Source organism: Tamandua tetradactyla, chromosome 24 (assembly GCF_023851605.1).
Source record: "Tamandua tetradactyla isolate mTamTet1 chromosome 24, mTamTet1.pri, whole genome shotgun sequence".
Lineage (NCBI taxonomy): Eukaryota > Metazoa > Chordata > Mammalia > Pilosa > Myrmecophagidae > Tamandua > Tamandua tetradactyla.
The window spans coordinates 44097529-44122240 of record NC_135350.1 but is presented as its reverse complement, the minus strand read 5'-3'; the positions used below and the strand labels follow the sequence as shown (position 1 = coordinate 44122240).

At 35.6% G+C, this 24712-nt stretch overlaps 3 protein-coding genes across 7 annotated transcripts in view; 1 reads left to right on the top strand and 2 right to left on the bottom strand.

The window, feature by feature from the left end:
* Positions 1–141: 141 nt before the first annotated feature.
* Positions 142–6702, bottom strand: LOC143668295 (helicase POLQ-like). 2 transcript variants are annotated; one of them, XR_013168374.1, is made up of 4 exons: positions 6253–6702; positions 2338–3016; positions 1290–1402; positions 142–255 (listed from the first exon to the last, which is right to left on the bottom strand). XR_013168374.1 is itself a non-coding variant. In XM_077142968.1 (2 exons), exons 1-2 carry the CDS (start codon positions 6433–6435, stop codon positions 2321–2323), a joined length of 879 nt encoding a protein of 292 aa, XP_076999083.1. In that variant the 5' UTR covers positions 6436–6702; the 3' UTR covers positions 1292–2320. The 2 variants fall into 2 exon arrangements, 1 of the variants encoding a protein (XP_076999083.1); XM_077142968.1 differs by lacking the exon at positions 142–255 and having other exon boundaries at positions 1292–3016.
* An 88-nt stretch (positions 6703–6790) lies between these two features.
* On the top strand, positions 6791–12212 carry LOC143668296 (small ribosomal subunit protein bS18m-like). Its single transcript, XM_077142970.1, has 6 exons — positions 6791–6981; positions 7751–7806; positions 8951–9034; positions 11376–11433; positions 11940–11999; positions 12080–12212. The coding sequence occupies exons 1-6, from the start codon at positions 6882–6884 to the stop codon at positions 12148–12150; spliced, it is 429 nt and encodes a 142-aa protein (XP_076999085.1). The 5' UTR covers positions 6791–6881; the 3' UTR covers positions 12151–12212.
* Positions 11430–24712, bottom strand: part of ABRAXAS1 (abraxas 1, BRCA1 A complex subunit) — a 26946-nt gene continuing 13663 nt past the window's right edge. For 2 of the 4 annotated variants that reach the window (XM_077142966.1, XM_077142967.1), the window contains exons 3-7: positions 22297–22490; positions 21425–21544; positions 18951–19035; positions 16059–16176; positions 11430–15386 (exon numbers count right to left, since the gene is read on the bottom strand). In XM_077142966.1, the coding sequence (XP_076999081.1) occupies positions 14953–15386; positions 16059–16176; positions 18951–19035; positions 21425–21544; positions 22297–22490 (951 nt within the window). In that variant the 3' untranslated portion in view covers positions 11430–14952. Of the gene's footprint in view, positions 15387–16058; positions 16177–18950; positions 19036–21424; positions 21545–22296; positions 22491–23417; positions 23485–24712 lie in introns of all 4 variants that reach the window. The other 2 variants (XM_077142964.1, XM_077142965.1) reach the window with 2 other exon arrangements.

Genomic DNA, 24712 nt, shown 5'->3' with positions numbered 1-24712 from the left:
TTTTATGCTAGTTCTTAACATCTTAATGTCAAAATAATACTGACATATAACATTCGTTTAAAAAAAAAAATCACACCTTTTCTTGGACAATTGCTACATAAGGTAAGATCATCAAAACATCTTTCCTCCGGCAAAGCAGTTCTCGTAACATTAAAATCTCAGCCACTAGGGTTTTTCCACCCCCAGTTGGCAAGGAATAAATTAAATTTTTTCTTTCCTGCACAGAATTCAATGTTAAGCAAGTATGTTGCCATTCTGTGGAATTAAAAAAAGAAAAGATTATTTTCCTCTTCTACACTCTCAATCTTAACCAAGTTTTCTAAGAATCATATCCCACCCTGTGCACTACTCTTTTCTTTCCATAAGGGTAGATACAAATATACATATAATGTAAAACATTCCAAATGTGTCATATGCACACCTAGTAAGAGTCTAGCTCAGGCCCTGTCAGCAGGGTAGGCAAATAGCCCACTTAATAACCAGCTGCAGACTTGGGCCCAAGATTCCAGCAGGGAAGGTAGTAGCCTGGTAGACAAGGGGCATTATCTGGAATATCAGCAAAGCTAAAAAAAAGAAAACCAAAAAACTGTAGAAGTACCTGAGTGAATTCTAAGGTCTTCTTATGTCTGCAAGATCATGTAAGCTTCCTACCCTTATTTATGTACCTAAACACCATCTTAGAGAGAAATAAGGGGAGGGGAAATCTACCAGGTTTTGCACAAACCAATAAAGACTATATAATTAGCTCTGATGGGGAGTTGAACTGATAAGACTGTTTAAATATTAAAAGACTAGAATTACTGACTGGCATGTCTAGGGTCCTCACAATTTAGCAAGGTGAGACTTGTGAAAAGGATCAGATCTGGGACATGGCATGAAAACTAGTACAACTATTCTATAACATAACTAGACAATGGGGATCATCAAAAATCTTCAAAATGAGTATTAGTATTTGATTGATTAGTGGGCAAAAGATATGACATTTCACAGCAAGAGAAACACAATGGGTCAATAAATATATAAAAAGATACCAATTGTTACCAATTGGGTATGCAAAATAAATAAAACAGAAAACAACTACCAAAAGCCCCACCAAAACCCACACATATAAGATCCAGAGTTGACTAGAATGGGGAGAAATACGAATTTTTGTATATGGTTGGTGACAGTACTCTCTTGCTGGAAGGTAATCTGGCAGTATCAAAAATATAACTACTAAACCTGTGCTTAAGTGGTAGGGCCAGAATTTATAACTAGGTTGACAACCCCCAGCACAGTTGAGAACCTACCAGTGTGTGCCAGGCACAGGGCTAGTTACATAAGAAAAAGATGAGTTAAATAGAACCCTGTCCTCAGGGTACTCATTCTGGTAGGAGATGCAGATTAAACAAAGAACAAGGTGCTAGGAGAAAAGTGGAGAAAAGAAAGTTAACATCTTTATGGGCACTACGCATCATTAGCTCTAAAACTGTGAAACTCATTAATTTAGAATTTTTAGAGTGTTGTCATTAGTCTTTCATTAGACTTTGTTTCCTGTAGTCCTACTTCTCCAATTTGTTTACCCTCCTTCTGAGATGAGAAGCCATGTTTTCATATGGTTCATAAACTCCTAACATAGGTATTCCAGAAACACTAATGTAGTGACTGGTTAATGGGATGATCTTTCAATATGTCAGCACTGGCCCTTTCTTCTTCTAAAATGACACATACTTGAAATACATGCAAGGACCGAGGATTTTTCAAAGACCTTACAAGATCTATTGGTTGCTATTTACAGTATTTGCATTTTAACATTAACTTAACCTGTCTTTAAAGATGTTTAGTTTCAATAGTACTACTAACTTCTTTCACTCAAGATATTTGAACGTTTCAAAGAGTTTCAACAACTAAGTTATGGTAGAAAATATAGAACTAGCCGAGGAAACACCAGCTAGGGGAAGTGATGAATAGCTACACAACTGGAGAGGAAGTCAGGAGTATTAAGAAGGATGTGATCAACAGGGTAAGGTACTAATAAGTCAGGTAAGATAAGAACTAAAAGTATCACTGGGTTTAGATACCCTCGTAACTTTATCTTAAGTGAGAGCCCAGACCCAGAATTGGAATGGGCTGAGGAATTATTTGAGGTGAGGAAAGAGAGATAACAAGGATAACCGACTTGAGAAGTGTGACTGTGAAGGGAAGGAAAGAGGCTCAGCGGTAGCAGGATCTGTGTGGGAAGAAGAGAGAAGATTCATATTTTGTTCTGTTTTTAAGATGAGAAACCTATTTCTATTGGTTTGCACAATAATTATGGTAATGATGGAAATTATATTTCATTTCAACATAAAGCATTACCATATAATTTTTCAATTCCCTTGAACTGAGCATAAAGGTCTCTCACTTTACTGGGTAATGAATAAAAAGGACCAAGGTCATCTGATGATAACTCAATTGTTTTCTTAGCAACATTAATTTCTTCAGATAACAGAGTCTCTTTAAGCTGTTTAGATCTAGAAAATACTGGTGTTTGGGCCTTAGCATTTCCAGTCATGGTACTTTTTAAATGATCTTTAAGACTTTTTCTCCTATTCACATCTGGACTAGTTCTGATTTTAGAAGAGGTTCCATCGTTTTGCTGGTGTTGCTCTATGTGATTTTGGGGCAATTTCTTTTCCTTAGTAGACTGGTCACCCATATCATTTGAAGAGTTCTGCAAATTTTCAAAAAATAAAACCTGTGAAGAAGGTATATCAAACAAAAGATCAGCTCCAGGTTGAAAAGTGACATCTTCATGCCCACTCTGTTTTTTTTTATACTCATCAGTTTTTAATTCAGTAAAGTTGTCCACAGTAGTAACGCTGGATTTTTTTTTGATGCTTTCTGAACAAAGATCTTCAGCGGAAAGGTCTGTAGCATATTTTCTATGTTCAGGAAGTTGCATATATTTGTGTTCCAGGTCATCAACTTGAGCTAAAAAAGAGTTTTCAGTAAAACTATCATAATCACCAAACATGTCCTCTTCACTGTCATTATGCTGTTAAGAAAAAAACATTTATGATCAATTCAATTGTTAATGAGAATAAAATCTTCAACCTACGGTTGCACCAGGTACAAAATTACATGAAGAGAGTTTTAAAGTCACTGGGAAATCGTTCCTGATCCAAGGATGTTCTAAATCCCCATTATAAAATACTACTCTCAAAATTTAAATTTAAATTTAAATTTTTAATTTAAATTTAAATTTAAATTTTTAATTTAAATTTATAAATTAAAAAAAATTTAACAAATGAAATAAAACATTAACATATATAATCAGTAATTCACAATACCTTCACTTAGTTGCATATTCATCATTTCTTAGAACATTTGCATCAATTCAGAAAAAGAAATAAAGACAATAGAAAACGAAATAAAACGAAAACAGAAAAAAAAAAAACTATACCTACCATACCCCTTACCCCTCACTTTCATTGATCACTAGCATCTCAAACTAAATTTATTTTAACATTTGTTCCCCCTATTATTTATTTTTATTCCATATGTTCTACTCGTTTGTTGACAAGGTAATAAAAGGAGCATCAGACACAAGGTTTTCACAATCACACAGTCACACTGTGACACCTGTAACATTCATTATTCAATCATCCTCAAGAAACATGGCTACTGGAACACAGCTCTACATTTTCAGGCAGTTCCCTCCAGCCTCTCCATTACATCTTGAATAACAAGGTAATATTTACTTAATGCGTAAGAATAACCTCCAGGATAACCTCTCAACTCTGTTTGGAATCTCTCAGCCATTGACACTTTGTCTCATTTCACTCTTCCTCTTTTTGGTCTAGAAGGTTTTCTCAATCCCTTGATGCTGAGTTTCAGCTCATTCTTGGGTTCTTCTCAATCCCTTGATGCTGAGTCTCAGCTCATTCTAGGATTACTGTCCCACTTTGCCAGGAAGGTCCACACCCCTGAGAGTCATGTCCCACGTAGACGGGGGGGGGGGGGGGGTGTGATGAGTTTGCTTGCTGTGTTGGCTGGAGAGAGAGGCCACATCTGAGCAACAAAAGAGGCTCTCTTGGGGGTTACTCTTAGGCCTAAAGTAGACTTGGCCTGTACTTTGTGGGGTTAAGTTTCATACAAACAAACCCCAAGACTAAATTCAGCCTATAGCTTTGGTTGTCCACCCTGCTTGTGAGAATATCAAGAATTCAACTTGGGGAGGTCGAATTTTCCCCCGTTCTCACCATTCCCCAAAGGGGGCTTTGCAAATACTTTTCCACTCACTGATTGAATCACTCTGGGATTCATTGGGGCATCACTCTGGACAAACCAACAAAATCTCACATCCTACCTGAGATTCCAAGTACTTACAGTGTTCAATCAAACTATCTACATAAGTTATATCAGGAAATGCACTAGTCAAAATATAAATTTTGTACCAAATAAACATTTTTTTGCTTTAGTCTCACTCACAAAATTTTTATAACTAAGTTATTTGGAAAATTTTGGTATACACTGTATACTAAAAGAGGATAACCAAAGATGATGGTCCTTAAAAATACTGTTGGTGAGGAAACACCTAATTTGGTCTTAATTTTTTTTTTCCGCATGGGGAGGCACCATAATTTGGTTTTAATTTTAATAGAGTTATAAGAACACTTTTAAAAATATGTAACCTAACTAGAATTAATGTTAAGGACAATAAGAGCTTTTATATTTGCCACCATAGTAGATAAAAATAACATGACATTTAACATGGAAAAATGGGACTGGAAATGTTTGTTTCAAACAAACGAATAAAAGGGAAAAGAAGTTTGTCTTTACCTGACCAGCAGGGACTCATTAAAGAGGTAGCTTTTTTTTTTTTGATGATGATGAATAGAACCATGGTGATCTAAAAAAATTAATTTACTTTTCCAGTACAACTATTTCACACCCTTTTAAAAAGGTCATACAGGTTCACAAAGTAAGAGACTTATTAATATACAACATGACCTTCAAGTACACATTTAAATAGTTAAGTAACTCGTATTGCTCTGAAATTTGTTTTCATATCATTATTTCTGAAATTTAATCATGGTCATGTTCAACTCTAATGCTAAACTCTTCTTTGTTAAGAGTCACCTAGAAATGTTGATGACATCATATGCAAAAGGTCCAGAATACTTACCACAGTTGCAGAGACATTCTCAACAACACTGTGTTAACATATAGGTGGCCCAAAATTAAACTGACTTGCAGACCCAGTTCACTGTGGGACTCACATAAAATGAATGTGCTACAAGGAGCATGATAAAGTAATAGGTATTACAATTCTAAACTAAGGGGGTAAACGATTATGAAAGGATTTGGAAGGTAAGAATGGAAAAAGGCAAAGAAATCACAATTTCACATAGTCAGAAAATAACCGTAAAACATTTTTATTATGAGAATTAACAAGAAAACTATCTAAAGAAAATAATATAACCCTCTGACTCGGTAACCAGAAAAAAACGCAAAAGTACAAAAGTAATAACACAATCCTTGAGTGCTAAAGTGCTGGGCTCCAGGCTAAGTGCTTTGCACACATTATTTCATTAGACTCTTAAAGACTCATCACCAGTTTACATAAGAAAAAGTGGAGGTCCAGAGAGGTTAAGTGACTTGACTAAACTGCATTCCTAATACGTGGTGATGCTGGGATTCTAATTCCTAAACTGTGCTAAATCTTTAAAATAGCTGTAAGACAGGCATTTATCTATTGGGTGGTCAGCTCACTAGGAGTTTCTGATAACCGCGACACCACCCTCCTAGACTGCCATTTAGAAAAAGACCTGTAACAAAGTAACAATTGTCCAACTAAATGTTCCAATGGGATTTTTCTCCTAGGAATATGGAATTAAAACGGAAAGTCAATACACTGACTCGGGGTGGTCTACTAAACAGAAGAGAAGCAAACTTGAAAGGTGCAGTATAATGAGACCCAGTCAGACCACTTATCTGCTGCATGTACAACTTTTATGTCTCAGGGTCCAAAGTTCCTATCTATACAGAAATAAGCATAACAAAGTAGTATCGTATAAGTGAAGATTAACAGAGACGACAAAGACAGCAAATTAAGGTTATTATATAATAGGTCAGTTGTCTCCATCTGTCTCCAAAATCTGGAGTTCCAACCTCCATGTCTTTAATAACTAGCCTCCTACCCCTCCCAGTGGGCAGGTGGGGTCCCGAAAGCGGGAAATGAAACGAGGAACTCGGGGGAAACATGAGAACTCATGGGGCTATGTATACCTCGCTCCGCTGCACGCCCACGGTTTTCCTCCGCCTGCTCCCAGCTACTGCGTCCTCCTCCTCCTTCTCATTTCCAGGTTTGACCTCGACTGCCGAGGGGGCGGCAAAAATGCTCCCTAAGCTAGGTCGGTTCCTTTTGCGGACGGACACTCGCCGGCGTATGCGTGAACTACTGTCATCCATAGCAGGGGCCCTGAGCCCAGCCAAATGTCGTCCTCCCTGGTCCGGCCGCCAAACTCAAGTTTGGGAAGAGCTGAGGACATTACGGGTTTAGCAACATGAGGAAAATCCGCATCCTTCTATGTCAACCATCAAGGAAGACAACAAATTAATTTCCGAGGCTCTCAGACCGGAAGCGGTCAGGCGCCAGCGTAAGAGCCCGCCTACTTCTCGTCCAATTATAAGCGTCCCCACGATTTATGGCGGCGGTAGGAGGAGAGGGGAAGAAAGGTGACAACGGAAAGGTATCGCGCAGGCGCACTGAAAGCCCCCCCCCCCCCCCCCCCCCCCCGCCTCGCCCGCAAGTCCCGGAACCTTTAAGAGGGTACTCGGACACATAGTGAAGGAGGACCGGAAGGAGAAGTCAGGACGATTTGGGAAAAGGAAAGGAAGAGGAAGGACGAAGAACCATGGCCGCTGTGGTTGCTGCTTGCAGTGCTTTAGGGAGGAAGAAGTTGACGCCCTTGGTAATGACTGCCGTTTGCCTCCCCGGTTCCGGGACTTACTCGGGTAAAGTGGTCGCTATAGCTTATTCGCCATTGTAGAATAGTCGTCGCTGTTCGTTTAGCCAAACGACGCTTGTTTCTAGGCGATTAAGAGTTTCTCCAAAAAAGGTTAGAATCTGTAATGGTACGAAACTAGTATTTTAGAGCTGAAGCGTCATGAAATGCTATCCAACCCACTCCTTTAAAAATAAAATTAAAAAGCTCATGGGGGAGTGATAGAGTGAGTCTCAGAAAGAGACGGGATCTTGACTAAGACCTTGTATAAGCGTGGAGAGAAAGGGCCGTTTCCAGAGTCACCTGGTAGCTAAGATTAGGGCGAAATTACGGCAGGCATTCGAACCTCATTTCTACACTTTTATGTTCACTGTGTCACTGACTGTTTCTATTACCAATAACTGCACTCTAAAGAGAGTATTTGACTCATTTTCCCATTGGTATGATAATGTCTTTCTATTGCTTCTCCAGTATTAGCATTAAAACCTGTCTCTAACCATGGAGTAAGGAAAATTTTTAATTTCCAGGAATAGAACAGGTGAGATGCTGTATGGGTGGGGAAATATTCCTCAGAGACTGGAAAACACAACCGTCTTAAGTCACAGTCCGTCCCAAATCAAAATCAGAAGTTTCTATTCAGTCATTATGACTCTAATGCATATAAAATCTCTCTTTCATATTGTATCCCTTGATTCATCTTGCCCCCATAAAAACGAAAGTGTTTCTTTAGTTAATCAACTAACAAAAACTGGTTTGTTGCTGTTTCTATTTCATTTCAGTGCTGTGGAGAAAAGGTTGTTCACAGTATAAACAGGTGACCAGCCATGAGGACCTGGTAAGGTATTTCTTTTCCTATTAATACGGCATTTGTAAATATGACCAATTTTTATATTTTAGCTGTTTGTTTACCAGTTTGACTAGCGTTTAGTGTGGAATAAAACAATATATTACTCATTACTTTGTGTTTGAAAATTATAATTCATTGATTACTAGTCACTTAAGTGAGTTTTGATGTAAGAGAATTCCTAGATTCTTAGCAAGAAAGATAGCTTCTGTAATACCACATTTTTAGCTTCTGTAATACCACATTTTTCTTTTTAAATCTTAAATTTAAGGATATGTGATTGGGGAATTTTAAAAAGGGTAGTTTTAGGGGATAGAATAATTGTATGTAATTGACAGGTAATAGATACTTAATGAAACTAAAGGATTGTAGAAAGCTTAGCTATAGGTTAGCTGTCTTCCCCACTTCAGTTTGCAACATTTTCCGTTTTTGTCCCTCTCATTACTTTTGGAGTATTCTCTGAATGAGGGATAAGAATTAAGGTTGTAAACAGGACATTAAATGTAGTTTCTTGTAACTTGCAGTTGTATTTTTATGGGCTTTAAGTACAGCCATTGGACTTGGGTTAGCTGTGGGGGCAAGAAGTGAGGGTGAGGTGGGCGGGATAAGATTAGCACAGCTATTATATATTTATAAAATAAAAATACTGATAAAATAGCTAGTAGAGAAATATGGAAATGTATAAACTATTTAGGGTTTATACTAATTTAAGAGTAATGTATGATTTGGTGTGCTTCTGCTTATTATTCTTAATATTTTTAGTCATCTACAGTCTAGATGAAGCATTTCAACAGTCATTGTTATCACAGACTTGAATTTTTTTCCTCCATAAACCCTTTTTTTCCTCCAGACTTTGCATTTTATCCTAGAATCCTTTGAGTTAATTCTTCCATAGTGAAATCTAAACAAAATAAAATGCTTCCATTGGTACAAGTGCACTGAAATCTTTTAAATACTTGAATACCCCGTGCTTGATTTCTATAAGCCAAGCTGTTGTATTTGAATTGTTCTTTCTCATAGAATAAGAAAGTTACAAATAATTGTTTGGGTGGATTTAAGTGTGGTAATCTTAAGATTTAATTTTTTTATTCAAAATTGATGCATTAAATTAATTATCAGATATTTTTTATTTCAGCCCATTCCAATGGAAAATCCTTATAAAGAGCCTCTTAAAAAATGTATCTTGTGTGGAAAACGTGTAGATTATAAGAATGTACAGGTGAGATACAGTTTTACTTCACTACAATACAATTTTAGACTTTTATTTATTAATAATTCCTACTAAAAGATAATTAAGTCAGCTTCATAGCAGCCTTTTTAGAAGTAACTGTTTTAGCAATTTTATAATTGCAAATCTGATTATAAATCTATTTAGATGGTGTTTTAGTTTCCTAGGCTGCTTGAGCAAATTCCATGAAATGGTTTGGCTTTAACATGGGAATTTATTCGCTCACAGTTTTGAGGCCAGGAAAATAGCCAAATCAAGGCAGCATCAGGGTGGTGCTTTCTTCCCAAAGACTATGGCATTCTGGGCCAGTGATCCTTGGTTCCTCTGTCACATGGGAAGGCACATAGTGGTGTCTCCTTGTCTCTTCTTTCTCTTCTACTTAAAACTTCTTGCTTCCTGTGGGCTTCTTTCTGTCTGAATTTCATCCCACTTATAAAGGACTCCAGTAATAGGATTAAGACTCATCTTGAAGGAAGTGGGACACATCTTAAATGAACTTACCTCATCACAAGGTCTTACAATGGGTTCAGGAATGGATTAAAATAGAAATGGATTAAATTTAAGAACAAGTTTTTTCTGGGGTGCATACAGCTTCAAACCACCACACAAGGTTATCTGTACTTTATGGAAAGAAGTTGCCCTTGGCTCTCCCTCATACCCTGTTATTTCAGGTACAGTTTCTCCCTTTTTTTCCCCTGCCCCAACACACTGATGCATCTGACTTATATAATAATTAGCAGTAACTTGCTTTGACATTGATTTATAGTGGTGAGTAGTCTGGAAAAACTTCCTCTGGTGAAGATGATTTTGGTTTCGCATCACCCATGTCACTGCTTCAGATGTAATTTTATATATTATCTAGTTCTTGGCAGATCTGAAGTGGCAAGTTTGGGAGAAGAGAAAGGTTCTGGAGTTATGAGTACTGATAGCACAAAGTGATAACTGCCTTTGAGGGAGAAAAACCCAATTATAAAAATGCAGTGGCGGTGTGACAGTGGCTCAGTGGCAGAATTCTCTCTTGCCATGTTGGAAACCCAGGTTCAATTCCCAGTGCCTGCCCATGTGAAAAAAAAAATGTAGTGTGCTGTTTTGAAGTTATAAACCCCAGACAAGCCATGTTTCCTTTCCTAATCTAATCTTGGGGGCAAAGCTACTGTTTAGGGGGTGGAAACTGATTGGATTGTTTCCATGGAGATATGTCATATCCAGTTGTGGATGTGACTATATCCATCCATTCAAGCTGGATTCTTTATTAGTTTACTGGAGTCCTTTAAAAGGGGAAGAAGCTTTTGGAGGAAGCTTAGACTCTTGGAGAACAGTTGCTTCAGAGCTGACAGACACGGACGTTTGGAGATACAGAGTCCAGTAGAAGTCACCATGTGCCTTCCCATAAAAGAGGCTAAGCAAGCCAGCACCCAGAGTTGTATCCAGGAGTTGAGAGAGGAAACCACTGGCATCAGAAGCTGGAAGCACAGAACCAGGAAGGACCAGCAGAAACCAGCCATGTGCCTTCCTGTGTGACAGATATTGGCCTTCCTTGAGTCATTGTATCTTTCTCTAGATGTCTTAGTTTGGACCTTTTTCTGGCCTTAGAACTATAAACTTGTAACTTAATAATAAATTTCCTTTATAAAGCCCACCCATTTCTGGTATATAGCATTTCCAGCAGGATTAACAAACTAAACCATGCAACATGTTAGGAAGATGATGCAAAATGCCAAGAATAATGCCTGGCACCAGAAAGTGCTAAAGCAGTATTTAACAAAACAAATTATGGTAGGTGGCCCAGTATACCTCTTTAAGACCTCACTGTACTCTTCTTTTTCATGATTATGTGATAGCCTGTCATAGTAGTTGAAATTATGTTTGGTATTGTATTATGAACAGTAATATTTTAGAAAGATCAGTGGGGGGTGCATGGGTGGTTCAATGGTAGATTGCTTGCCTTCCATGCAGGAGACCAAGGTTCGATTCCCAGACCACGCACAACTCCCTGCCACCTCCCCCCCACCCAAAAAAAGATATCAATGGACAGTAAACAGTCTTAGTGTTGAAAGAATATGCTTATCTATATTTATTACTTTTGTGACATAAGGGATAAAAGAGGTATTACTTTAGTTGATCCATTATTTTAAAAATGGACTTGTTAATAGACTGAACTAAATAATTTAAATATTTTATATATTATGGTTTGTCTGAAGTTTACTAATAAACTTTTACATAATTTTAAGGTGGGATTTAAGGCATGATTGTTTTGAAATTTGTATAATCAGGGTTGAACAACAAATATATTAAATATAATTTTTTTCCCTCCAAATAAAACTCAAAACAGCTTTTGTCCCAGTTTATTTCTCCATTTACTGGATGCATTTATGGAAGGCACATAACAGGTATTGCGTTTTTTATTGTGACAAGTTTTGATAAGAATTATACAGAGCTATTTCTGTCATTTAAGAAAGCTGGCACATTTTCAAATAATGCTATAAATCATTAGGCCAGAAACTACAGGAACTGGATATAGGTATTTTGGAATGCTCAGTGATAACTGTGGGCTGACAACATGTAGAAAACCTGGGCTTAAAAAACTATTCTTGATCTCTTGAAGTATAATCATTGCAAATTACTTAAATCAGGGGTTACAAACTATGGCCTGTGGCCAACTCTGACTTGCTAGCTATGTTTGTAAATAGTTTTGTTTACATAATACATAGGGCTGCTTTCAAGCTAGGACAGGAGAATTGAGTAGCTGTGACAGACTGTATGCCCACAAGGCCTAATATTATTGGCCCTTTACAGAAAGTTTTCCAACCCTTCAGTTAAACAGATGTTAGAATTTTGAATATTGGTATTCTTTTTATGGATAAGAAAGCATTTGTTCATTTTTTTTCTTATACAGGTCTTTGTGGGAAGAAACAGAAAGAAATCACAAAAGCAATTAAGAGGGCTCAAATCATGGGTAAGAGCATCTAAACAATTGAATTGTGCTAATCAAAATTGTACTATTTTTTTGTGAAGAACTTTATAATCTCTTTACAGGTTTTATGCCAGTTACATACAAAGATCCTGCCTATCTCAAAGACCCTAAAGTTTGTAACATCAAATATTGAAGATAAGTATATCTTATATAATGTATCTAAGATCATTACCAATAAACTTATTTTACAGTAAATGGTTGTTAATGCTAATGTTGATTCAAATTATAAAGGCTATTAACCTTTGGGCAGAAAATTAAGAATAGGCTAAGTCTGACCAAACTACATTATTAAGAAGAGTTTTTGATTGCAAAACTTTGAAATCTAATGGGGAAAAAAAAGTGTTTCAGGAGAGAGCTCATGAGTAAAGCTTCCTATTTTTTCTTCTCACCCAAAAAGAGAATACTGTGTATTTTTTAAGTGCCAGTATTTATTATATTTTATATATCTTGAATTAGTAAAATTGGTACTATTACTTTATGATGGTCACTTATATCTGGTTCTCAAATAGCTCATAGTGATATACTGCTAATGTTGGCAGTGATACTAGTTACTACTGACTAGTAAATATGGAAGGGATGACTCATGTTGAAATTTTACTCTAGGCCCAGATTATTTTGTAAATGGGATTTTAGGAATATGGGTGTAGAAAGTGGAAGGTTCTTATAATTGCATTCCAGATAAGGTAGCCATGGATTTGAAATTGCTCTGAATGATTTTCTAACTAGCAAATTTAAGTATGCCTAGGAGTGAGTCTTCTCTTTGTAGAGAGGTTACTTGGGGATGGATGGTGGTGCTGTCACAGGAAATAAAAGTTTATTCCTGATTCAAATAAACTGATAACTTTATATGTAATCTGTTATCAGTCATCTTATCTCACTCCAGTGATACAAGCTAATAGCCAAAAGATGAACAGTTGGGAGAAAAAGTCCTATAAAGACTTCCGGCAGTTCGTCAGATCCTCTGAAGGTTAGTTCATCAAATTCAGTTATGAAAATTCAGCTGTGTACTGATAACTTCAGGTAGCTTATCTATGGTTGAAAGTTAAGTATTGCTTTCTTCAAGGTAGATGGATCATTATGCAGAGTATGTGCTAAATATTAACTCTGAATCTCTAGCATTTTAGCAAACTAAAGCTAAAACAAAGCCTGTTTTCAGACTTCAGTTTCAATAAGTATGCAGGCAATCTTTGAAAAATCTCAGCACCACTGTCTTCAGATGTCTGCATATAAGTATTGGCTGCTTGTCACTTCACCTGTTCCTGTCTGTAGCCTAAATATTCACTTTTGTTTTTAATGCTGGCTGCATTTTCTGTCATTATGCATGCTCTCTGTGATAAGTTCCATATGTTCTGCTGATGTTTGTGGTTATTTTAAAATTAGGGTTCAGACTGTAAACTGTTTTCCCTCTTTCTGCCCTGTGCAGTACCATAATACTTCCTATGTAACCAATAAAACCACCACCCCAGCAGTAGAAACTCATTTGTACACATCGTCTGTGGTATTATTTGGGTCTCATAAGCACCCCATCATAGTGCATGTGAATACAGCCTGGATATGAATTTGCCCGATCACTTATGAATTGAAGAGCAAAGGTAAAGGTGAGTGCTCAACATTTCATCCCATGAGTGAAACATGGTGACGGCTTCATGCATATGTGTATTTAATGGGAAATTCTCAGAACTGTGGAAAACACATAAATAAATGTATTTCCATATACAGTAAAAGCTCTTTTAAACAACCACTTAACCAACTCACTGAATTGAACTGGGGCCTTACATCTTCAACAAAAAAATCATACTAGGCTCATGACTTCGCTCCCAGTTGATGTCTGCCCTGCCAGGTTAGCTGTTTTGCTCCCAGACCTGTGTGTCAGTTGTACTTGGTACTTTACTGATGAACTATGAGTACAATAAAGAAAAGTTACTGTTATTATGAAAACAAAGTCAATATTTTGGGAAGACTTGATAAAGAAAACTAGTTTTAAAATAAAGCTGTCAGATAAAATAGAATAAGATTGGGGGTGAAAGGATGATGTGAAATGGAAAAATACAGTTACATTTGTACTCAGATTGCTTTGCAAGTTTGTCTGAATTCTTGCACTAAGAAAACCAGACCTGGGAATTTAAATTAAAGGTTGAATAATAATGGGTGTGAACTTCAATCAGTGGACTTAACACTGAAGAGTTTCTGGCCCTGTCTATAGCAAAGACTGGTAAATCAATATTCTTTTCTGTTTTATGTTCAAATAAAATCTTTTTGATATACATTCGTAGTAGGTATATATACGCACGTATCATTTGCGAGTCCCTACTTTAACTGGCCTTTTAGTTACTAGACCAACTGCTGATTTCAAACACACTGGATTATAGCAGGCTTATAACTGCTCCAATTTTGGATTCACTCAAATTTTGTGAAGGGAGAACTGTAGACTGGTGTGTTTACTGTTAGTGTTTTATTATAGTTCTGCCATAGTTAGGATTGCCAGATTTAGCAAACAAAAACATAGGACACCTAGTTAAATTTGAATTTCAGAAATGAATACTTTTTTTGTTAAATATGTTCCACTATGGCAATGTTAGCCAGAATGTACTATCTATCATCACTTAAAGAGCAGGAAGTTTAATGACTTAGATAAAAATAAATTTTCATACAAACTTTAGACTTCTTTCCACGTTGTGAAAATAAGGGTAGTCTCTCTTCCAATTCTAAAGAATGCAGTACAAAATTTTTAAATGCATCTATTTAAGTGAATCCCTCAAAACTTTAATAAAGGGGCAGAAAAGGTTTTGATTTTGGAATAAAAGCATTGAGTAACAGTATATAAAAGTACTTAAAAAAAAAAACATTAGATTTTATCTAGTACAGTCACTAGCTGAACCGAATAAAAAAATAGGAATGCTTTGGCTTTACCTTCAGCCAATCAAAAATCTTTTGATCAAAATGTAGGAGACTGTGGATAGTCACCAGAGCCCTTCATTTTCACAATCTCTTCATCTGATTCTGGGCTGCTCATTGTGGATGCTTTCTCTTCGTTACTACTGTCAGTATCTGTTTTAGATGGTCTTTTTGGCACCTCCAGCAGCCATGATTTCTTGACTTGCCATCCATCATCCATGTCCAAAGCTTTACGCTTAGTCGTTTGCTGTCCACTAGCTTGATTAGCTTCAGGAATATCAGTGTATTCTACCATTAAAGTCAGTTTGTCTACTACATTGAGATGGTGGTTAGTGTTACAGCAGCTTTTAGAAATATGCTTATTTTTCAAAGAGATAACACATGAATGAAGAAGTTCACAATCTGGAAATAAGGTCTGTAAAGCTTCACAAAGAAAAGCATTCTCCCGTGGGTCTTCCAGGATATTCTGCTTTCCTGGACAAAATAAAATTACAACTCAACATACAATATTTGTTCCACCAAGCTTTTATAATTAGCTATTTGTTGTTAAATTTAAGTAAAAACGATTTAAGTCAACAATTATATCAAATTACAAACTGAAGAAAAATGACATGCATAATCCCAAATGCTCATTTATATGCTACATGTTCTAGGAGAAAACCAAAGTTGTATTCTAATGTTAACAACATAGTGTAGCGATTATAATACCATGTTTTTTCTTCAGTGGGATTTAAGAGTATTAATAAGATGACTTTATTTAAAAATGTTATTGTGATAAGCTAAATGTAACAAATTCCCCACGTTAACCATTTTAAGCATAGAACTCACTGAATTTATCTTCACAATGTTGTGCTACCATCACCACTATCATTACCAAAAGTTTTTCATTACCCCAAATAGAAACTTTGTACCTATTAACCAATAACTCTCCATACAACCCTCTACCCCCAACCCGACCCCGCCACTAATAATCGCCTAACTACTCTCTGAGTGGAATCATACAACCTTCGTCCTAAAATGACTATTTTTTTATCCCAAAGTAGGCATATTCACTGTAGTTAAAGCATCTGACTCATCCATGAATTGAAATCTGTGAGATTTTTTTTTAAGCACAGGAAAGAGTTGATAAGTTAATTTTTTACTTGCCTGCTACTGCTTGAACCTGTGCTTGTTTTCTTTTATTAACTTCTTGTTTTAATCTGTTTACATCCTCTAGTAGTTTCTCTACTGCTCTCTCACTATGTTCCACTTTTTTGCATATATTCTGTAAAATGAAGTAAGATAAGGTCTTGTTTTACAGGTTATAAAATGCTTTTCACAAGTAATATTTCAATACTTCTCATTTATGCATAGGTTTAACGTATCGGTTTCTTCATAATTCACAGAAATAAACCTTGAAGTAAAAATATTTAACTCATTTTAAAATAAAAAATACTGTATTATAAAATGAGTGACGTTATTACATACAACTTAAGAAACTGACATAAATGCAAACAAAGAAAAACTATCTTAGTGTTATGAAAGGAAACTATTAAAGATTTTAATTCCTGTAAGAGGAAATATTTTTGAAAAACAATCTGACCTCATGTGTCATCAGTTTTTGAAGTATTAATACTAATATTTTTTTATGTACTAACTACATTTTGGGGATGTATCTTAAGTAAATGCAATAATTTATACAAGATGATGTTCCTTAGTACATCAAATCAAAAGCAACCAGTTCCCAGTTGTTATAGCCAATTTTAGTAGATTGTTTTTAGGATATCTGCCCAGCCATCTCATGGAATTTGTTCACCTAGCCCATAAAGTTGGCCAGTAACCCCGTCACCTTTACCTATCAGAATAGGTGACCTAAGAAGAAGCTATTAGATGTTCTCTTTGGAATCTGGAAATATCACATAACCAATTGGCAAATTCTAATCTTTTGAATAGAAGAGATCTAAATGCAGCAGCTATGGGTTTGGCCATTCTCTGGTCTGCGAGTGGATGAAAAAAAAAAAAAGATCTGTAGATAAAAAGAAGTAAGGCAGTGTGCAGGCACAGAGGATGAGCAAGTTCTGATGGCTTTTCAGATACTTGTTTGCATTCCTTCCTCAGTTGCTTGCTGACATACCTATTTTTGCCCAAGTTGGTACTTTTTACCTAATGTACTGCTCTATGAAATACACTGCTTTTAAAAATAGAGTCAAAAAGATGAAAACAAAGTATACATCAACAAATGAGTAATAAAATATGGTACAGGGGCCGCAAGGGTAGTTTGGTAAAGAATTCTCGCCTGCCATGCAGGAGATCTGCGTTCAATTTCCGGACCATGCATTTCCCAAAAAACCAAGGAAACAAACAAAAATTCAACAAATGGTGCTGCAATAATGGGATACTCACATGGAAAAATAATTAAACGTGACCCCCACCATACAGCATAAACACACACACATACACATATATATATGGTACATATACATGATGGAATATTATTCAGCCATAAGAAAGAATGGAGTTATGAGACAAGCTACAACATGGAAGAATCTTGAATATGCTCAGGAAAATAAGCAAACAAAATACTGTCAAAATTGTATGATAGCACTTTTTTTTTGGCATGAGCAGGCACCAGGAATCGAACCTGAGTTCTGCTACTGTGCCACCAATGCCCGCCCTGTATGACATCACTTTTAAGAGATAACTATATTTTAAAGATAACTACTTTCGCCGAGACAGTAGATTAGAAATTGCCAGGACAGGACAGGAGGTAAGGGGGAAGTGCCTACAAGAGAGACTATGACACACCTATTAGAATGGTTTAAATCAAAATAACTGACAATACCAGTGCTGATGAGGGTGTGAAGCAACTGGGAAAAAAAAATAAAGACTACATAGCAACATCAAATAAAAAAATGATATGATACAAATGTTTATGTCCCTGTGACTGTCAACTCTGAAAGTATGTATACATAAGAAAAAAACTGAATGAGCATATGGCAAAATGAAGACAGTTATGCTGAAATGGTGGGCTCTGGCTGTTTCTCTACTTTTAAAAATTTATGAATTGCCATTCATATTAAGAAAACAAAAGTATGTAATATTGGTGTAGGGTGTAAAATATACAAACCCCATTTCTCTTACTGTGCTCTACTAATGAGTTTTGGTGGCTGTGGAAATACAGTCCTCAGATCTGATGGAGAGCAGAGTTGACCAGCTGCATCTGTGACCCCTTTGGATCCATCACGGTTTTTGGCATTTAGGCCACACTTCCCTTTGGCTGCTCCTAACCAATGACCGAGTATAGTGGGGGTATTAGTACAAATCCATTTCTGTAGGACATGGGATTCCTTTAATGAGCAACTCTGGCTTGAACACGTCCCACTGTCCTAGCTGAAACTTTCTTAGAATGGCATTTCAGTCTGAGGCTTTCCCTCCTTCCTTCTTCCTCTCCTTTTTCAGGTGTCAGGCCTCATTTTAGTCTTAACGCTCTCCCTGCCTACTCCTCCCTCTGCTCTAATCCTTCTCAGGCCCAGGAAATCTCTTGCTCATTTAATCCCTTCTTGGTATCTCCTCAAAGGACCAAACTAAGAAATAAGATGGAACTTAATGTTGACATAGACTGTATTCTTCCCAAATATTTTGCTTCCCTCTTTATCCTATAAAAGGATCATATATCCCTGCCTATTGCCATGTGACTTACTTTGGCCAGTAAAATGCAAATGGAAGTAACATGCTTTTTAAGAACTGTTGTAAATTTCCACCAGCTTTCTTGCTCTTTTCCTTTGCCATAAGAATAGTATGTCCCTAGTAAGATCTGCTCCTTCAGCCTTGATCCAGAAGAGGTGATGGCATTTGGAAGAGAAACAGCTGCAGTCAACATGTAATGTGAGTGAGAATAAACTCTGCTATTGTAAGCCACTGAGATTTTGAGTGTCTTTGTTAGTGCCACAAAACTAATAATATAAATCTAATCAATGTCAGGCTATCCCCCAAAAATTCAACAACCAATTTAATGTGAACTATACAAGTGGTCTGTAAGTGTCTGACATGTTTACTTACTTTTAATTCCTCTTGTAATGAACCATACATTTCATTTATCTTATGTACTTCTTTTAAAGATCCATCTTCTTCAAAAAATTCAGAGCTACAAAAAAATAAACCACTTCCTCAGGCAAATGAACAGAACTCATTTTAATGATACAATGAAAAACATATTTGTAGCTGAGTAACGAAAGATCTTTTTTTACTGATTCTGTAGGGACCACGAGTTTGTCAATTTACTTGTAAACAGCAAAACCAACCAAAAAATCTACTTTATCTATCTTCACATTAGCAAACTTTTTAGCTGTTAAGTATCATTACCAGGTCTTAAAAAAAGAGGTTAACGTTATTTCTAAACTCTGAGATACTGAGCTGTTTGTTTATAATCTGGTCATTCCCAGAAACTTTGGGTATTCATGTGACATCTGAAACTCGGAGAACTCTGAAGCTATGAAAGTCAGCAGTACCCCATTCAGGAACTGTTGAAAAAGGGATCAGACTTTGAGCAGAGATCTGAATAAAGCTGATCTGCATAGGACTAAGGTAAATTAGAATACAGGGTAAAGGATGATATCCATATTTAAATGTTAAGCTCTGTTTGAGACCAAAGGGAGAGATGTTTATTTGGTGGAAAATTTATATTTTGGGTAGTACATTTCCTAATTTAACTTGTATGGTCAGTTGGACACCATAAGTACATGGAATCTTGAATAGGGCATGAGATTTTGTTGGTTTCTCCAGGTTAGTATGATGTCCCAATATATCCCAGAGTAATTTAGGCAGTGAACAAGTATTTGATAGGTCCCCTTGGGGTACTGGGGAGAAAGGAGGAAATATTCAACTTTCCCATTTGGAGAAATTCTGATATTCTTGCAAGCAGTGGGAACAAACAAATCAATAAGCTGAGCCCTCAATCCTGGGGCTTGATCCTATGAAATTTATTCCTGCAAAGGATAGGCCAACCCTACTTAAAAATTAGGCCTAAGAGTCACTCCAGAGAACCTCTTTCGTTGCTCAGTTGTGGCCTCTCTAAGCCAACTCAGCACGTGAACTCTCCCCCTACATGGGACATATAGGGGTTTACATCTACCTAGGGTAACATGGGACAGAACTCTCAGGATGAGCTGGGACCAAGCATCATAGACTGAGAAAGCCTTCTTGACCAAAACAGGGAAGTGAGAAATGAGACAAAGTTTCAGTGGCTGAGAGATTTCAATCAAGAAGTTATCCTGTAGATTATTCTTGTGCATCATATAGCTACCCGTTTTTAGTTTATGATATAGTGGAATGGCTGGAGGGAAGAACCTGAAACTGTTGAGCTATGCTGCAACAGCCTTGATTCTTGAAGACAACTGTATAAAGATTTAACATTGTGTCTGTTGCTCCTTTTATCCAAGGTATGGACGGATGAATAGAATAAAAAAAAATATGGATAAAAAATAAATAAATAATGGGGGGGACAAAGAGTTAAATTAATTTGGTAGATGGAAATGCTAATAGTTAATGAGAGGGAGGGGTAAAGGGTATGGTAAGTATGAGTGAGTTTTTCTGTTTACTTCTTTTTCTGGAGTGATGCAAATGCTGTAAAAAATTATCATGGTGATGAATAAACAATTATGTGATGATACTGTGAGCCACTGATTGTACACCATGTATAGTTGTTCATGTGTGAAGATTTATCAATAAAAATGTTAAAAAGGAAAAAGAGGTTAAGTAAAAATAGAGACTGAAGGTGGGAGGAAAAAAGATCTTTTTGTCTATGGGGACAGGAGTCGATTAAAAATATTTTATTGAATTTAAGTCATGACTGATTGAAAAAAGGCACATCATTTCACATGCCAGGTAGAAAGAAAACTGCTAGGAAGGCATGGTTTGTAAGACATCCCAATTTCAGAGACAAATGTGAAAAAATAGTCTTAAAATCAATAGAAAATGGTATTCAAAGCCTATATGTGAAACACCGTTAAACAATGACAGGACACAAAAAGAAAATGAAAAACCCAGTCTCTTATCCTCATGAAGTTTATATTTATATTCTGGTAATTAATTATTCCCTTACTTAATCAGCTACAAAAAAAGTTATACCTAAGCAGCCTACAGTATGAGTGAAAGCCTTGGCTAATACCTACAGTATGAGTGAAAGTCAGGCTAATACCTGACTTTTTTCTTTCTTAAATATCCAATCTAAATTTATGCCTTTAATCTGAACAGCTGCCTTAGAAAATTAATATGATTTTGAGCTTAGCTACTTATTCTAACATAGAATAAAAGTTAAATTTTTCAGGAAGTGCAACAAGCCACTATCTCCATTTCTTTTTTGTATCTGTAAATCAACATTTGAAGGAATTATAGAGAAAGTAAAAACAGTTTAGTTTACATGAGTAATAAGATCATTAGTTTTCATTTTTATCCTGCTGTTTGTACAATAAAAATATTAATTTCAAATAATCAACAGGATCAAGTTTAGTGGGAAAGCAGTTGAGGAACCTCACCTGTGTGTTTTTACTGCTCGGCCAAAACCGCTAGACATACAGGAACTTGGTACAGTTTTATAACCCAGTTGTTCAGTCATGCCCAGATTGGTGACCACTAAAGGTACCCTATGAAAAAGTCTGAAGAAATAAATTTCAGAATATAAATTTAAAATGAAGTTAAAGATTAGCATCTATTAGTCTATATATAAAAAATATTTAATGGACCATTCTTCCCTTACAAGATTAAAAATGAACAAAAAAATCTCCTTTTCCTAATTACTTATTTGTATAGATTCACTGATCTGAAGCAAGTGGTTTTAAATGTTGTGAAATGTGCATGGTGAAAGATAATTAGGTGAAATTACTTTAAATGATGTGAAAATAAGGCAGTATTAATGAGATTTATTCTCTCTTCCATGGTTAATAAAATTAGTCTGAGTTGGTACTCTTAATTCTTATATTCCATGAAAATGTAGTTTATTCAGTTCGTGCAGAGTCCCTCCATTAAACTCATTTTGGTGCATTACTTAGAACCACTTCTGCTTTCTTTGCAGAAGCTGTAGAAAAGATGCTCAAGTACCGAGGCTTTAAGTTCTAAATTATATCCTTTATCAAACCGATATCTAAAACACAATTTTTTTTTCACCTTAAGTACTGAACAGAGCAAATCTTTAGTACCAGAATACACGTCATCATTCTACGCTAGGGCTCTAATTTCCTTATCTGACCTTCATTCTCCCACCTAAAAAGAAAAGATGGTAAGACCTACCTCATCGAGAGTTATTGTGACAATTTGTGTGACAACATGAAAACAACTGGTAAGTCCAAAGCACTATACAAAGTATGTTATTCTATTAGCTTCAGATAGTCAATGACTAATCAACATTTACCCATCTTGAGGTTTATGTAAGGCGTGCTCCAACCGATGAGTAGAGCAGCTTTCAGTTGTTATACTTGGTGTTAGTAGCAGAAAAACAAGTTCTTGGCTTGAAAGATGCTTTTGTAAGTTTTTGTGAAGCAGTCTCTCTCTGAAAGTCATGATCTGATCTGAATGACGTCGGAATTTGTACCAACCTACCACATTCTAAAAGACAAAACATAGGAAAAGTATATCTTACTGACAACAATTATTGTTATATGTCTTAGTGTTATAATTAAAAAATAAAATAAACAACTTAACAAAAATGGCTTTCCTATATAGGGTGATTTGGGGCATGTGTAAACAAAGCATATACTTTAGCATATTTTTGTTAAGTATATAAACTGCCTTGCTTTAAATTATTTCCCATTCAGTTATAGGGGCTACACTGGAATTCTGTTCAACATTCAGTAGGGTTGAAAAAAATTCTTAAATTCTTCTAGTTTTTCTTATGATATTTACTATCTTGAAATCTTAGTTTTTACCCAAAATTTAAATGAAGAAAATGCCAAAGCCACTGATTGATTTAACATGCAATCTTTCCCTGAAAACAAGTTAAATGTCCTATATGGTTTGTTAAATAAGTAAGCAGAACCTATAGCTTTTACTTGAAATTTAAATGCAAATGATACCATCTAGTTCACAGAACTGGTTTTGAGATTGAATACAATCATGTAAAAGAAAGTTTTGTAAACCATAAAATGCAAAACAAATGTGTTGCTAGTATTACTAAACTTTTGTTAAATGAAAAAATAAATCTCATTAAAAACTTAATTATAACAGAAAAAAAACTTGCTTAGAAATATATGACATTTTAGCAACTAAATTTTATATCTGCAATTTTAAATTGAGGAAATTAAAATTCTTAAAACTAAAACATTTTTAAACATTACTTTTTTTTTTAGAACTAAACAAAATAAAATTCCTATTTATTGTCGGACAACAATAATCACGAAGACAAATTCTGCCTAAAAATTGTCAAGTACTACACATTTTTAGGAAATATGCATATTATTATATGCAAAAATAATGCATATAATAATTAAAAAGTAAAAGGGAATTTTATGATTACTGAAGGTGAAACTGCAATACCTTTTTGGCACTTGATAATATTTTCTTCAGTGCTTGCTCATTTACTTCACCTAAAGAATTGTAAAAGCTGTAAAAGCCAAAATTAAATACATTTCAAATGAGCTAAAAATATGAATAATTTTATTACACTTGTTATGTTAGCTACTCCTAACCCAAATACCCAGCCAAAATCCATATATCTACTTGCCTGTCAGAGGAAGCCCTGAAATTGGATGATTAAATCTGAACTGCTGCTTTAGAAAATTAATATAATTTTGAGGCTAGCTACTTATTTAACTTAGAATAAATGTTACATTTTACAGTAGTGTAACCTATATCAGCCCCTTTTTTTGTATCAGTAAATGGACAGGTGAAGGAAATATACAGAAATGTGGGTGAGGCCTCAGATTAAACTTAAGGTAATAAAAATGCAAAATCGATAGACAATGAAAAAGAAAAGTGATGGAGAAACTTATCAAGAGTTAAGTTTAAGTTTGGGTATCACACTTTTTATCTAAAACAAACAAAAAAATATCCACTAAATACAGGTATTAGAAACTAAGTTCTTCATACAGCCAATTCACAATTCACTCACTATTTATTTAAACGTTTTCTTACAATACTGGCAGATACAGAAGAATTACAATGTGAATTATTAAGCACAATAACAAAAGGACAATGTAATCACTGCTATTTTAGAGATAAGACAACTAGACCAAGCCCCCAAAAGCTGTACTTGCATCAAATGAAAAGTGTTTTTGGAGGTGGCTTATTATTTTTGAGTGGGAAAGGGGTAGGTTTTGGTTTAGTTTAGCAGTCTGTGCTCTATAGTAGGAAACTAAAAGATGTGTGGAAAATTGAATAACTGCTAAAAGATTCTAAAGCATTTACTTCCCTCTCTCTTTCCCTGCTAATAATAGATTATAATAAAAAGTGTCCTCCTTTCAGCATCCATTGAGATCAACATTCTTTTCTATAATAATGAAGTATCTTTATTACGCAAAATCTCTTATAACTAGTATCCACTGTAATGGGCTTTTACTTAAAATTCTAATATGCAGATTAAAAAAAATTTAGCCACATAAAATTGAAAAAATATCCTAATAGGTAATCTATTCTTTCCTTTCTAACTTGTAAAGACTTACATAAAAACTTTGCATTATAAAGAATGGGGAGCAGTGGCTTAATATGTGCAGACTGTTTAACTAGGTTTAACTTGAAAGTCTGGAAATGACGTGACAGTAGCACATTATTGCGAGAATAATTAACAGTGCTGAATGATGTGTGAATGTGGTAGAAAGAGGAGTTTAGAGTCC